General features: G+C 35.9%; 4 protein-coding genes across 21 annotated transcripts; 2 read left to right on the forward strand and 2 right to left on the reverse strand.

Annotated features, from left to right (window-relative positions):
* The first annotated feature begins 74 nt into the window (after nucleotides 1-74).
* On the forward strand, nucleotides 75-1559 carry CSN5 (COP9 signalosome subunit 5). The gene is made up of 4 exons (XM_018031213.2): nucleotides 75-375; nucleotides 461-695; nucleotides 767-961; nucleotides 1035-1559. The coding sequence occupies exons 1-4, from the start codon at nucleotides 224-226 to the stop codon at nucleotides 1485-1487; spliced, it is 1035 nt and encodes a 344-aa protein (XP_017886702.1). The 5' UTR covers nucleotides 75-223; the 3' UTR covers nucleotides 1488-1559.
* A 77-nt stretch (nucleotides 1560-1636) lies between these two features.
* On the reverse strand, nucleotides 1637-10229 carry AP-1gamma (adaptor protein complex 1, gamma subunit). 15 transcript variants are annotated; one of them, XM_026816832.1, is made up of 16 exons: nucleotides 9907-10229; nucleotides 8798-8860; nucleotides 8480-8541; nucleotides 7992-8184; nucleotides 7768-7914; nucleotides 7383-7698; nucleotides 6974-6991; nucleotides 5904-6314; nucleotides 5593-5823; nucleotides 5293-5514; nucleotides 5090-5217; nucleotides 4768-5014; nucleotides 4449-4698; nucleotides 4218-4378; nucleotides 4059-4151; nucleotides 1637-3991 (listed from the first exon to the last, which is right to left on the reverse strand). In XM_026816832.1, the coding sequence occupies exons 2-16, from the start codon at nucleotides 8815-8817 to the stop codon at nucleotides 3890-3892; spliced, it is 2601 nt and encodes an 866-aa protein (XP_026672633.1). In that variant the 5' UTR covers nucleotides 8818-8860; nucleotides 9907-10229; the 3' UTR covers nucleotides 1637-3889. The 15 variants fall into 15 exon arrangements, with proteins under 15 accessions (XP_026672633.1, XP_026672627.1, XP_026672634.1 ...); XM_026816826.1 differs by having other exon boundaries at nucleotides 8798-8906; XM_026816833.1 differs by lacking the exon at nucleotides 9907-10229 and adding an exon at nucleotides 9600-9898.
* Nucleotides 10230-10460: 231 nt separating this feature from the next.
* Nucleotides 10461-14566, forward strand: PGAP3 (Per1-like protein PGAP3). Of its 4 annotated transcripts, none has more exons than XM_018031216.2 (8): nucleotides 10461-10542; nucleotides 12717-12894; nucleotides 12990-13132; nucleotides 13202-13354; nucleotides 13425-13549; nucleotides 13617-13750; nucleotides 13819-14023; nucleotides 14093-14566. In XM_018031216.2, exons 2-8 carry the CDS (start codon nucleotides 12759-12761, stop codon nucleotides 14169-14171), a joined length of 975 nt encoding a protein of 324 aa, XP_017886705.1. In that variant the 5' UTR covers nucleotides 10461-10542; nucleotides 12717-12758; the 3' UTR covers nucleotides 14172-14566. The 4 variants fall into 4 exon arrangements, with proteins under 4 accessions (XP_017886705.1, XP_017886703.1, XP_017886706.1 ...); XM_018031214.2 differs by lacking the exon at nucleotides 10461-10542 and adding an exon at nucleotides 12443-12533; XM_018031217.2 differs by lacking the exons at nucleotides 10461-10542; nucleotides 13202-13354 and adding an exon at nucleotides 12443-12533.
* Nucleotides 11238-12336, reverse strand: Arfrp1 (ADP-ribosylation factor related protein 1). Its single transcript, XM_018031220.2, has 5 exons — nucleotides 12207-12336; nucleotides 11966-12136; nucleotides 11809-11890; nucleotides 11561-11732; nucleotides 11238-11470 (listed from the first exon to the last, which is right to left on the reverse strand). The coding sequence occupies exons 1-5, from the start codon at nucleotides 12297-12299 to the stop codon at nucleotides 11371-11373; spliced, it is 618 nt and encodes a 205-aa protein (XP_017886709.1). The 5' UTR covers nucleotides 12300-12336; the 3' UTR covers nucleotides 11238-11370.
* Nucleotides 14567-15060: the final 494 nt, after the last annotated feature.

Genomic DNA, 15060 nt, shown 5'->3' on the forward strand with positions numbered 1-15060 from the left:
TTCAATTATCCTTGCCGCCGTGTGCCTTTCGTGAGGTTGGTATTAGTAGGTCGACACATGCGATTAGAGATCTGAAGTTAGGTTCATTCCTTCCAAACCATTCCAAACATTGTCAACGAAAGGTTATTCTACGTTATCGTTTTCAAATTTGTGTATGCACTCATGCATTACGAGAGATAGTAGCTATTTTAGGATTTAAAAGTTTTGGCAGTGATCTATTAACATGGCAAGTACTTCTTCCGATCAAAGCACCATTGCCAAAAAGACATGGGAAATGTCAAACAATATTGAAACAATCAGCACTGTTGATGAGATTTATAGATACGATCGCAAAGAACAGCAAGATATATTGGCTGCCAAACCATGGGAGAAAGAGTATGTGTATTTCATATTTATGCGTTTCAATGAATGTCAATGATACGACAGAATTTTGAACTACACGTTTTTGATCACGTTCCAGCCCTCACTTTTTCAAAGATATAAAAATCTCAGCATTGGCTTTGTTAAAAATGGTCATGCACGCTCGTTCAGGTGCAACTTTAGAAGTAATGGGCCTCCTGCTTGGAAAGGTTGCTGCGAACACAATGATAGTAATGGATTCTTTTGCGTTACCTGTGGAAGGCACTGAGACAAGGGTAAATGCACAGGCTCAAGCGTATGAGTACATGACAGCATACATAGAAGCAGCTAAACAAGTAATTCTCAATGATACTTGGACAAATTGATATAATTTATTCTACTCTTTTAAATAACTATGTTCCTTAAGGTTGGAAGACAAGAAAATGCTATTGGATGGTACCACAGTCATCCAGGCTATGGCTGTTGGCTATCAGGTATTGACGTTTCCACTCAAATGCTGAATCAAAATTATCAAGAACCATTTGTTGCCATTGTGATCGATCCTGTGAGAACGATATCTGCCGGGAAAGTTTGCCTAGGTGCATTTAGAACTTATCCAAAGGTAACAGACACGTTCGACAAAATTTCTGACGTCTAGATATGTAAAAACTAATGAGGCCAATTTCGGGATACAGGGGTACAAGCCAGCGAATGAAGAACCGTCCGAATATCAAACGATACCTTTGAACAAGATCGAAGATTTCGGTGTTCATTGTAAACAGTACTATTCTTTAGAAGTCTCGTACTTCAAGTCGTCTTTAGACAGAAGATTATTAGATTCCCTATGGAATAAATATTGGGTGAACACTTTAAGTTCTTCTAGTCTTTTAACGAACGCGGATTACACCACCGGGCAAATATTCGATTTATCGGATAAACTCGAACAGTCGGAGGTCGCACTCGGCAGGGGGTTCATTTTAGGTGGTACGGATCCTCACGATCGTAGTACCGTAGAAAAATTAATGAAAGCGACGAGAGACAGCTGTAAGACCACTATCGAAATTATTCACGGACTAATGGCTCAAATAATCAAGGACAGGTTGTTCAATCAAGTTGGTTGTAATCCGGTCGAGGCTCAGCAGCAATAATAGGAGATGAATGACTGTAACAATTTACATGTACGATTTCTATAATTAATACAAGAATAATTTTTAAGTGTGTTTAACGTGATTACTTCTTGATGTGTGTTTGCTTCTGAAATGATTACACGTATTAATATAATATACCGGAAGAGTAGTGGAATAAAAATACAATTTTATTTTCACACCTTGATTCTCTAGAAAGTATATATACAGCATCTTTATCGTTATTCAATATCCTCACAGTTGATTTATATATATTTATAGTTATAAAACTAATATAATATTGAGAACAAGTAGGCAGAGTACACCCCCACTGAAGGGCTGACGCTGTGTCACAGACTTTAGGACAAGGCCACTCAGAAACGCACCCACCTGTTCTAGAATTATACACCGCATTCGTAGCGCACAACATATAAGGGACGGAGCTAAAATGCATACACTTATACTGATAATATACTTACTAATGTGTTACGGTATTTATGGTTTAAAAGAAAATTCGGGAAGAAAATTAATGATAAAAGATTAACCGTTAACTTAATCATTCGAAATACTAGACTTTTTATAATACTAGAATTAATCGCACTTAAAAGACTACATACAATTCTGTTACATTAAATTAAATACAATTTAAGTACAACTGTACCGTTAACTGGATTTACATAAAATCTTGAAATCGGTGAACTCAGCAGGTAATTTCGCTGTGTCGTTACTCTTTCCTTTAACACAATATGTTCTCTGTCTCGCATGTTTCAAACATACACATTGTTTTACTAAGTACCTGCTTCGTATAAAGAAGAAATAACGCGTATAAAAAAAGATATGAACTTTCTGAAAGGGGTTCATCCATACAACTTTTTAAGAGTCGAGATTTTAAACGTTTTCAATTCAATCGCACTTTTACATTACACCTTTTGTTTAAAAATATTTAAATAAGTCCTATAATAAAAAGGAATGTAAAAATACTTTTTATATCGAAATTTTTATTCAATTATCTATATTTAAATCATACGTTAGAGAACAAAACGTTCTATTAACAACGAATTCTGATTATTTATATATTTAGTTTTGGAAATGAATTGATAAAAATATTGTGCTTCGAAAGTAACATCCTTTCCTCAGTTTTATACGGATTGAATTTTATTACGAAAGAAGTAAAAGTTGTTAATTAAAAGCGACTTAGTAAACGAACGTCTATGTAAAAAGTAAATGGACAATCAGAATTCAGCCCTCCAATGATTTCATATACTCCAAACGCATTCAAAACAGTATAAACACCACCCATGACAGATGTGAATGTGGGTTACAGCAAACTTAGGTATGCGATCCACTCTCCGGATAGCTAACAAAATTTTGTTTGTGAAAGAAAGCAATGTCCCTCTGGTAATCATTGACGTAAGAATCGTATCATGAAAGCATGTAATACAAAGGACCTCATTTTACACTCCTCGTAATAAGAATTTAATCACCTCTATGTCACTGTAATTATTTAATTATTTACAAGGCATTCGCTTCGGTTTATTACTTACAAACATAGTAGAAAAGATCAATTATTATTGTAACAGCGAGATTTAAGTGTTTGTCATTGATAATCGGGCAGCAATCTTTTTTTCCGGTGACAAACACTTTTCTATCAGTATTTTTACGAGTGATCTTAATAATTTTTGTTACATATCGTTTTCGTATGCGGTTTCTTGTTGCATTATTTATTCTATACGAGAAATTATATGCTAAATAAGAAGCTGATTACAAATTCAACAGATCAAATAACGATGTTGCATGTAGTATTATTGTTCTATCTGTCTATTATTCAGTTAGAGAAAATATTTACATGTCCTCAGGATACATGCAGCATAGTAAAAGAGAAACGTCACATTCCTTTCTTTTTGCTCTTCGAAATTCGACAATTTCAGTAATAAATTTCAGTAGTTTTGAAAGACTGCAAAATTAATACTAAGGTCATCTGCTCAACAAGCATCGTTTCGAGTCAGGTATAAATATAATAGAAGCGATCGAGCTATAAATTTTGAAGGTACTTTGCTATCCAACTACGTACGATCATGGAGAATAAAAAATTGTTTACAGAAAAGTATTTACAAAAATTATATTATAAAACATTCGTACTTTCTACAGCTATAAAATATGGCCTGTGAGCAGATGAAAAATTCGCGGACGCACTGTTTAACAAGAAATGAGGAAAGAACAAAATTGAATTTCATGCCGTGCCCACGTACGATGATGAATCGTCAGATTAATTAACTGTTAAGTGTTTCCTGTGTCAAATATATCCCTTTACCAATATACTTCCATTTTATCTGGCGAAGAGATGAAATTGGATTTCAGTCTCTATGTTAAACTCAATTACTTATTCAGACAGGCATATGTACAATCGTTTTCCTTAACACATCTTGTCACTGTATTGTTATAGAAGGAAAATTATTTACTTCCGTCTGTTCCAAAACTGGTCCAAGTGGCCCAGTGTAAGATATACGTAATCTCATTCTTAGAGGTACCTGTAGTAGAACGACGTGACGATGATCAATACCAAAGGAAACATCAAAGAATTATAAAAAAACTTACTTTGCTGATATTTGAAACTTTCAACACTTGTGTAACTTGTCCAGAAGGAGGAATGACCGTGCTTGATGGAGGTAACATTTGTAGCTGGAATGTCTGAAAAACGAAACAAATTAAATGACTCGCTGCTGGATTTCTAATTAATTAAATAGACAGTCTTACCTTAGGAACTGCTGCCTGAAACAGGAAGTCGGTCAGCATGGCGTTTCCAGAATTATGCGCCGACATACTAATGACCAATAAATCGTTAATGCTCGGTGGTTTTTCTAATCTGAACGTTATTTTGAGTCCTGCTTTGTCCAACACGACCATGGTAGGTGTATCTAAAATTACAATCCGGGACATAAGATTCGCGTTGCGCTATTAACAGTAAATGTGTTAAACTGTACAAACCGTTTTGAATCGACGACGAATCGAGCAAACCGTCGACTAAGAAGTTATTTGTGTTAGTGGGACTGAACATTTGCGACGGTATTTGTGTCTGGGGCAGTGTAGGTGCAGGTGCGCTCAGATCCAAACTACCAAGTAGATCCAACAGATCGTTATTGTTTACTACGGTTGCCGAATTGGGTGATGGATTTTTATTCGATACAGAAGGTGTCACTCCTAAGTCAGTAGTTCCAAGCAAATCTAAAAGTGCACTCTGAAAAAGAACATTGAAGTTATTGTAATACGTCTGATCATAGTTTGAAATCAAATATTCGGCACGTACTGAGTCGGATGGCGGAGTACTTCCTTCTAAGACTGTCGATTTCTCTTCCTCTGGTTCTGGTTCACCGTTCGCCATACCGATAATTCCATTAGCTTGCGGTCTTGCGGTTTCCATAGGAGGCATTCTTTCGAGCAACGCGGGTCTCAGGTGATCGTATTTTCTGAACAGCTGCGAAAACTCGATACCTCGTTGCTGTAGTTCTATATGCAAATTGCTACCGAACGTGTCGATTATCTGACGAATTTTTCTGTAACATGGGAAATATATACTTACGTAAAACCAACTATGAAACGAATAATCAGATAATTTAGGTAACACTTACTCGTTACCCTTTTGGAATCTCGTACTCAGTTTTGTGAGAGACAATAACGTATATTGTTTCGTAACAACTGTATTCTGTGGACTCCAGAGTAGCCTTTGATAAACGTCAATAACTTCGTCCTCCGTTAACTGATAACGATAGAAAGACGGAAATTATATAAATTCTTGTTACTTGGATTCCTATTTAAATATAGATAAACGTACATTGACAGGAGCGTCTACATCGTCCGAAGGTGGCGCGTATAATAATAAATCACCATATTCGCCAATACACCAAGTTGCTACTTGGGCCAACGGCTGCTTATCGAACGTGTCCTTCTCTAATGCTCTCCATAACGCGCCGACAGCATAACCCTGTTGCGCTTGTGTCTCCGAAATCAATTGAATGGTGCAGGCTACCACATCGTCTCGCACATAATTACCAGCCTGAAATGTAATCAGATAATAATGACCGATCCAAGTAGGGAACAGTAAAACGAATTATTTTATTCTCTCGTCACGTACAGCGACGAGAACTTTGAACAGTGTCTCAAGATGCCAACGTTTGTTCGGCGCGAATCTTTCCGCAGACATCACTATGTTACTACTGCACTGAGCTTTGAACTCCGGATCAGCGCGTTCCAAAAATAGTAGCAATTCCTTCATCATGTTTCTAATATTGTTCGAATTCACGAGAGCGAAACTCAGCTCCATCGCTCGTCTTCTGATCGACACGTCCGGATCTTTCAGACACTCCTGAGAAACAGATAAATTTTAGTTATTTTAGCTAAAGATCGTGAAGCCATGAAAAAGAAGACGGAACGTAGTGATATTACCAAGATTGTTGAACGATGTCTTTGTACGGCACTCGTGTCCACGTATACCGTCTTCAGTAATGTGTTCAACGCAACGTATCGAATATTCTTGTCGTTATTTAATAAAAATCGGCCTAATATGTTCACCGCTAACACTCTGAGCCCACTTTCGGATTTTATGTCCATGATAGATAATACAGTTTCGTACAATATCGTATTCCCAACGTTTTTACTTGTCTCCGTGTTGGTCGCAACTTGCGCGAGTATGTCGTTCATTGCCTCGGACGCATCGATATCGTTGCGTCCCAAGATTCGAAGCAGTCGTAATATTTTCACTTGAAGAAAAGGATCAGATACTCCGGAGACATCGTGCTCCGGAGAATACCCTGCTAGTATCAGATTCTTCAAAATCCTTACAAGATTCGGCACGATCTGAAATAATAAATTTCCTTTAATCGATAATATATTAATAATAGAAAAGTACAAATTTTTAATCGCTTCCCAACAATACGATTGTATTTCATAATTCTCATTAAAGATCGTTTTCAAATTACCAAGAAGCAATAATCGCTAAGTAAAACAAATTTATATTTCGTATCGTATTTAAAAAACAGATATAAGCTGCTAGACGAGATGAAACAGTAAAAGTAATTGTATTGCATTGTTTGTGCAAGAACTACCACATTTTAATGTCCGAACTGAAAGAAATTTAATAATTATGCTGTACACAATTAAAATACATGTTCGTATATCTACATATTTGTAATGCTATAAACAACATAGAGAATACATAAAAATTACAACACGTCGTTTTACTTTCGATACATCAATTCTGTCCCTACGAGTTTGATCAGTATCAACAGCACATCCATTGTACTCGTTTAAATTTAATGAAAATCAATTACATTTTATATAAAAGTGCACAATATTATACTATATCTTCAAAATACATGCACATGATAATTTGTTTTCAATACGTTGAATCGAGGAAGCGATTCGTATGAACAATTAAATATTTGCAATGAAAACAAATGAAGTCCATAATAAGCAGAACATGCAAAAATATAAAAGAATGCTTGTATGCATTTTACCTCTCGATGGCCGCATTCCTAAGAAAGATAAAACCATACTTATATTATGTGTATCATTATGAGCAGAAAAATTGCACTTATGTATAATTATTAGTTATATGGAATTCGCTTCAAGAACGTACTATCGTCATTACTTAAATTTATTTTGAATTACAGACTACATTCCTTTTCAGTTTCTTTGTAACAATTAAAATTTTACGCGAGTGTGTGTCCGCTAATGCTATAAGTTCAAGGCTCTGGTTCACTGATAATGCTACTACGAACTAGCTTGCAGCTATTAGACTAGTAGACTAAAAATAAGAACTTAATCGTATTAAAAAAAATGTATAATTCTTCTGTAAAATGACTAAGGATTTGACTAACTTTTATATAATGTCTTTGTTCTTTATTAACAGTTCGTTCAGCTTACCTTTTTAAAGTGGTTCAACGTATCGACACTGTTTTCGCACATTTCTGTGATGAGCGTGACGCCCGTGATCAGTACGCCGTGGTTCTTTTCCGTGATCAAACTCCGAGTAGCCGGCAGAAACATTTCCATCAATTCTGGCACGCGTCTGATTATCCTAAATGCACAAAGAGCTGCTTTTTTCCGGATGTACGCGTTCGGTGACTTCATTAGCCTCTCAACCTCGGATGCCAAATCTCTCGCCATTTCCGGTGATGCAATTGCACCCAAAGTACATAATGCCAAACCAATAACAAACTGTGTAGAGCTATTTAAATCACTGTAACAAAAATTGTCCGAGTGATTACCCATCGTTCAACGAAGTAGAAAACCGTTGCAGGAACATTACTTTTTTAAACAATTTGTGATTAAAAGATGTACATCTTGTCGCTCGTCCAGCAGTAACATCGCACCCAAGTAACCGATTCGTTTGTCTGTAAACCTTGGGGATGCGATAAGTTTTAGACACTCTAATTGGCCAAAATGAGCTGGATACCTGCGAAACAAGTACAAGTTTTATTACGTACGCTGCTGTGGAAAATCTGGAAATCAGTTAGGAAATCTGAGACGAACCCAAGCATGTGAATATATAAAAGTTTTGCAATATTTCGACATCTCCATACACTATCTTCTTCCCTGAATGTCGAACGAATGAATGCACACTCTTTGTTAACGACTGTTCTCTCTTCCGCCGCGGTCCTCGCAGCTCTTATTTGTCTGATGAGATCCCTCAACCGCGTTGGTGCAGGCATTCTAACTGTTGAGACTTTTAAATTACACATATGTTATCAAATCTAGTGTTAGTGGGGTTTAATGAATTCAAGCTACGAATAAATGAAAATTATGTTTCACGGGGAGTGCGGGCGACAGGGACGAAGCAATTTGTGATTCGGCACATGGAACGGAGGGACATTAGTACTATGAAGAGAATTGAAAGATTATACTTGGGTGAAAGCAAAGACAGAAATCATTTTATATCATTTTTTCCATAGACAAGTTTGTATTACTATTTGCTTAAAATGTAATATATCTAGAAAGTATTCATTAAAGAGTACACTTACCTCTTTCTACCGCCTCGTTAAAAGCTTGTTTTATGGAGGCCATGTTAAAGGCTGGGTTAAACCTGTAAGATACACACGCATGCTGTTTTACACACATAAACCACTTACAGTTATTTGTTGTGCAATGACATCCATCAATTGATTTCAATTGTTCTTACTTTCGCCAATAAATTACTTTCTTTAATCACTCCAAGTTCAATACAAATTAATATGAAGCTATGTTTAATAACTTTTCAATACTTCATTGCATAATGGAATATTATTATACTGATTAAAAAGATAATTGTAATAGAAATTATATTAGAAATGATGTATTACCCGTGTTCTGAAGCATTCATAGTACTCAACGATGTTCTCAAATGTATATGACGAGCTTCGGTACTATAAATGAAGTATAGATGATTATGGAACACACACTATTATCCTCCTATTGAGAAAAGTAATAAAATAGAAAGTAGTAAAGTGTTATTTGTAAAAACTTTCGGTTACAATTAGAAGTACAGTGTAAGTGAAATTAAGTTGACGTTCCCCAGCTCACTTCTAAACAAGTTCTCCAAGTTATTTATACTCTCATAACATACAGTAAACATTTATATTGTTGTTTTCGTACAAACGAATGACAGTGTTCTCGTATAGTTGAGTAACAATTTGGTTTGTCAATAAATCTGTAGATGCAACAGGAATATTAATATGCATCTCATACTACGATCTGACGCATGAGTACAATTATAGTCAATTGGTATAGAGAACATAAACTTAACGTAGTATTATTTTCTAAGCCGTGCATCGAATAAAAAATAACCGGTTTAGCTGACGAAACAGACTGATAAGTAGTCGGTCAGAAGAGTGCGTGCAATGGATATTACCTAGTTGCTTCGAATGTCAATCGACCAAAAATTCACGTGCCACAAAAACGCGTCGCGACCGCGATCTCGCACGAGTCCTCGGCATATTGTAAAACGTGTAAACCGGTTATATAAAAGATCGTTCGCACAGAAGGGCATCGAACCAAGGGTTAGTTTTCTAGCTGTCAAACAGTACCAGTCAAGGACGTGCTCGTTCTCGTCTCGGGGTGGCTCGAGATCGTGCAAATTGAACGTCGTACACACGACGTACGTACATAGAGAAGAACGTCACAGAAGCACGTTGGATAGGCGTGATATACCGTGCGTGGTCGTGTCGGTCACCTTTTACACACAAGTCGTATGACAAATACGGCGAGAAACGCCTCGCCTCGCCTCCCAGGGCGCGAGTCGTGCGCCCTCACTTTTGCATACTCTATCGCTATCCTGCACCTGGTATATTGGCCTGTGTCCGTTTGTGTATGCACGTATATATGTATACATATATATACATATATATCCACCGAGCATGTATGTTTCCGTCCAACTTTGATTTTATTATCTATGTAGTCAAACGTTACGTACCGTGGGAAAGACGTTTGATTCACGACGAGGGTGTTAATCGACTGCGGAAATAGCCATGGACATAGTTAAAACTGTCCACAGTTGTCTAGCCTATCACACGACGAACACCGTCCACGTTTGGTCCGCGGTATCCGCGCACCAACACTCAAAATGGCTACCCATTGTCATTGACGTTATTCCTGATAATTACTTGGACTTTTCGTCAACGGTTCTCGTTAACGTCTGCTCACCTCCCGCGTTCCACGCGTCTCATCGTCGAAACATTAATCGTTCGATAAAACAAATAGTATTACCGAAGATCTCTGTTGTTTCCACTTAATCCACGAGAATAAAAGACGATCTTTTATTTACGGTTTTGCTCAACGTAGTGGATAATAGCGGTGTTCCTTTCTGTACCGCGAAATTCGTATCAGGTCGCGAAAGAACGATGCCCTTACTATGTAAAATCTGTTTCTTCCGATCTGATAAGATAATCAAAGCAATTAGGCTCACAGTTTCGCAATCAGTACTCTGTTTCTTGTTAAAAATAACAATTTTTAGAGAGCTATGTACATATGAGTTCATGCGTTGTAATGTTGTAATATGCGATCCGAGGATGGATGTCATTGCACAATTGTTGATAAAAATAATGGAAAGGTAATATACATTTACGATATGCTAACGCAGCGATATATAATATGTTATAAAAATATTCCTGCGATTAAATATTTGTTATATTAATTACAAAATTCGGAATAGATGAACAATTGAAGATTTTCGAATTACATGCTCCAAAATAATATTATTCAGAATAACACACTTCATTGTTCAACATTCTTAATACCACGTGCCATGCTCTTATAAAAATGTACGTATTTCGTTCTTGAGACACAATAGTTTTCTCAAATGTATCATAAATCATAGGTTTATTACCTTCTGTTCAGTTCTGGCGGTAGAACACTCCAATCGTCAGACTCATTAAAGTAATAAGGCATCATTGTGTACACCAGAGAGAGATAAATGAAAAGTTTACCACGGAAGTTGAATATTGAAATTTACAATTATCGTATATTCTCTGCTATGCATGCAGCTGTGCTACCTGTTCCAAACACTTTTTATCACCAATATGACAGACAAGGAACCAACTTCTTGGCTTTATCTCTTATCTCAGGTATCTTGATAGCAGAAATACATATAGGGCAGTGATGTTTACAGTTCAGGTGATTGAGAGAGACCTTCTCACAATTCTATTACATAAATGAAAAGTTTTAGTAAAATTTTGTAGGAAAATTTAATAAAACGAATTAAAAGAGGCAATGAAACTTTTTTCTATCAAAAGTGCAGATAATTGATTAGGGAAATACAAATTACGAAACAAAGTTTATTGATAAAAATGTAGCTCCTAATGTAAATGTACACAATTTTTACATTAAAATACTGTTCGAAGATTAATCTATATTTATAAAACGAAATAGGAATGTGTTGTTAAGACAGATAATTATCATTCTGATTCCGTGGGGGGCGAATATCGTTGTTTCTCTTAACGCAATCCACGAGCCAGTGAATTCCTTCATCTACGCCATCCCTTTTGTATAAATGCAATGTTTTAATGACTGCACTAAGTTCTTTATTGCTTTATGCACGTACAACGAAGTAAAGATACGAATACACGTACCCATTTAAGGCAGAAACAGGCATAACCATGCAATCCCTTCGACCTATCAAATGTGCATTCTGATTAAAAATTGGCTTCACTTCTCTAACGCCCATACAATCAGGCACATCCTGTTTATTTGCTAGAACTAAGAGTGGTACACCTATTAGATGTTCCGAAGATATAACTCTATCTGCAATTAAATATAAACGTGCCTGTAATAAAATATCGCGACAAGTCGTAGATGATATATTTGGTTTATACTTTACCAAAAGTTTCTTTGGACTCAGGTATTTTTTCACGGTCCGACGAATCAACTATGTAAATCACGGCATGAGATTCAGCGTAATACTGCGAACAAGACACAATCTTATTACATGTCACAGATGAGATTTGATTATAATTGTATTTGAAAATCATATTCACTTTATCCCACAGTGATCGTAATTCTTCTTGTCCGCCAAGATCCCAAAAATTGAAACGTACGCCAGCTATGTCGATTTTTCCAATGTTTAAGCCAACGGTCGTTGTGATTTTACTAGGATTCATACCCTTGTAATTTTTCGTAAACTTCGTTTTCGCTGCTTCCAAGTAGGTCTGCGATTTGTAAAACCCATTCGGAAATAAGTTTATTTGGTTAACCCCGTACGCTTTTGCAATCGCTTACCGTTTTCCCTGCATTGTCGAGGCCCAGTATTAATATAAAATATTCATCCTTTTGCACAAGATACTTGTACAACCCATGCAAAAGTGTGTACATTTCAGTGCGTTTAAATGACCAAAAATTTACGTTTCATATTGTTTACATTTCCATCCAGAAAATCATGTTCGCTCATGACAGATCGTTCCCTTCACGTTCACTATCTCTACGTATGTAGGAGTTGGCAGTAGCTCATTGTAGTATAACATAAACGCGAATTGTAGACAAATTAGACGATAAAATTAAAGTACGTTAATTAAAACGTGTGTGTTAATGATCATGTAACTCTATGTAGTACGTATCTGTCCATTTTTACATGTACTTCAATTTATGTTATAAAACGCGATTCTTCGATCATCATATCGAATTCTATTGACATTTCGCGAATGATTACAGCTATATAACGCAGTGTGCTTAATATTTTTATTAGATTTGTTCCTTATTAAGGTTTCATAACATCGTAACAATTAATTTAAGGTATGCAGCGGTATGCAGCAGTAGATATTGTTGCGGCACGACATGTCACGTTCGAAGTGGCTAACAGTTCTGGCATTTCAATTGTTTTTAGCGACAAGTATAAATGGTTCGATAGGTGATAGATCTCAGTTTTACAGTTTGTGCCTTGAGAAATGCAGTGAGAATAATTGCAATAATGGTAAACGTTGTTTTTACTCAATAAATCCTAACAGAAGTTGAACAGATCTTCACGTGATAAACTGTGATTGTTCAATTAGAATTATTGGTTTTTAGATCAGATGTTTAAAGTACAACCGTCCTTATCGTTAAGGTTGCTACTTTGGTCTTGCAGAGAAGATTGTAGCTACACCTGTACATGGAAGACAGTCGATTATTTTACGTCCCATGGCTTGAAAGTTCCCCAGTTCCATGGAAAAGTAAGAATGCACCGAGCATTTACGTTAATATCACTATAGGAAAATTATTATTAAATTGTTTCATTCTAGTGGCCCTTTATCAGAGTTCTTGGATGCCAAGAACCAGCGTCCGTTATATTTTCTTTATTAAATTTTTATGCCCATGCTACCATGTATTGGAAATTTAAGAGAAAATGTAAATCTACTTATCCTATGTATTATGTATGGTCCTATTTTAGCCTGGTACGAAAATCCAATCAGATCGAGTAGGATAATAATATCTTATTGCAAGCTTACAATTAGTTCATTTCAGATTTGTATGCATGGCTGGTTTTGGTCATCTGTTTTCCATGCAAGGGACACTCCATTCACAGAAGTAATGGATTATACTTGTGCATTTATTATGGTTCTTACTTTACTCTATTGTATGCTATTAAGGTAAATTGCGGTAGACTATGAGATGGATGAAGAACAAACTGAAGAATTACTTATTTATACGTTGTAGGATAACTTATAGAAACAACAAATCCTTTGTTGTGATTACGTGTGGATACCTTAGCATTTTATATTCACATTTATCTCATTTATGGTCTGGTTACATTAATTACGATTATAATATGAAGTTCAACGTAGTCATAGGTAATTCAATCGAAGAAAACATCCTAATTGATTATACAGATTATAAACAATCGCAGTGTTCTTCACAGGATTTTCAACATTTGTTCTGACAATGATATGGTGGCGTCGTAATCGGAAGAGATTATCTTATATTTATCTGATCGGTTGGTTCAACGTATTAACAGTTCTTGTCACTATATTAGAAGTGGCAGACTTTGCACCGATCTTTTGGGTGTTCGACGCTCATTCCTTGTGGCATGCCAGCACAGTTCCCCTTGCAATTCTGATATACAGGTAAATGTACAGTTCGACTGGATCAATATTATCCATCATTCGCCTTCACTCTTGTTTCGACATTCCTAGGTTCATGATGGCAGATTGTTCTTACTTGAATACGGTTTATAGCAAATTGACATTAGACATTGATCATCATATACATTAGTAGTATCACTTGCTACTATGCAAATGCAACGTACGATGCAGTAATTTTGGATCTCGTTGATTTTTATATGACGTTTTTCAAACTATATACTTCTTACAAGGTATTTGAAACCGGAATAAATCATTCTACGTTCTACAACGTAATATTAGTCTTTATTGGCAGTACATCATAAGTTAGTAGTGTTAAAATTATCTTTCATTAATCAGTATGTATACGTATGCAAAACAATAGAACATCTTCAGAATTAGATGCGCGTCCTGTTTTTACTTATTACACGAAAATATACATACATATACTCTGAGGAATGTATTCTATCATGAAGGTATAGCTGCGTAATATTAACATTAATCAAATCATCGATCGATGAAAATTAATAAATTTTAAGTACCTCCGTATACGTCCAAAATATTTGAATATTCTGAAATTGTAGGTAACTATATAATATATATATATATATATACATAAAACGAGAGATAGTATATTTTTTATTAAATAATCAGTACTCAATTTCGACGTACATATGTATTAATGTGAACGGGAGTTCGTGTTCGATTAGGTATTGACAATTGCCAAAACGTGGATTCGAATTTGTAACATAATAATTATTTTATCGCGAGCCAGGAAAATCGTCAGAGAATCGTTTTCTTCCCTTTTTTTCGTGGCCTTCTTTTAATTCCCCTTCGTTGGAGCGATTTCGTACAATAAAGAACTCCGCAACGAAACGAGAAAGAAGAAAAGAGCTGCCGATTAACAATGAGAACGAGTGACAATGAATTTTTCTTATGTAAGCGAGTCTACTGATTAAAAAACGTTACATTTGTTAAAAAGTGTAATTGAGACGAAACGGGAAGGTAGGACGAAGTACCGCGGTTAATCGTCACGCGACGAA

This window comes from Ceratina calcarata, unplaced genomic scaffold, assembly GCF_001652005.2.
Source record: "Ceratina calcarata isolate Rehan_Ccalc_2016 unplaced genomic scaffold, ASM165200v1 scaffold551.2, whole genome shotgun sequence".
NCBI lineage: Eukaryota > Metazoa > Arthropoda > Insecta > Hymenoptera > Apidae > Ceratina > Ceratina calcarata.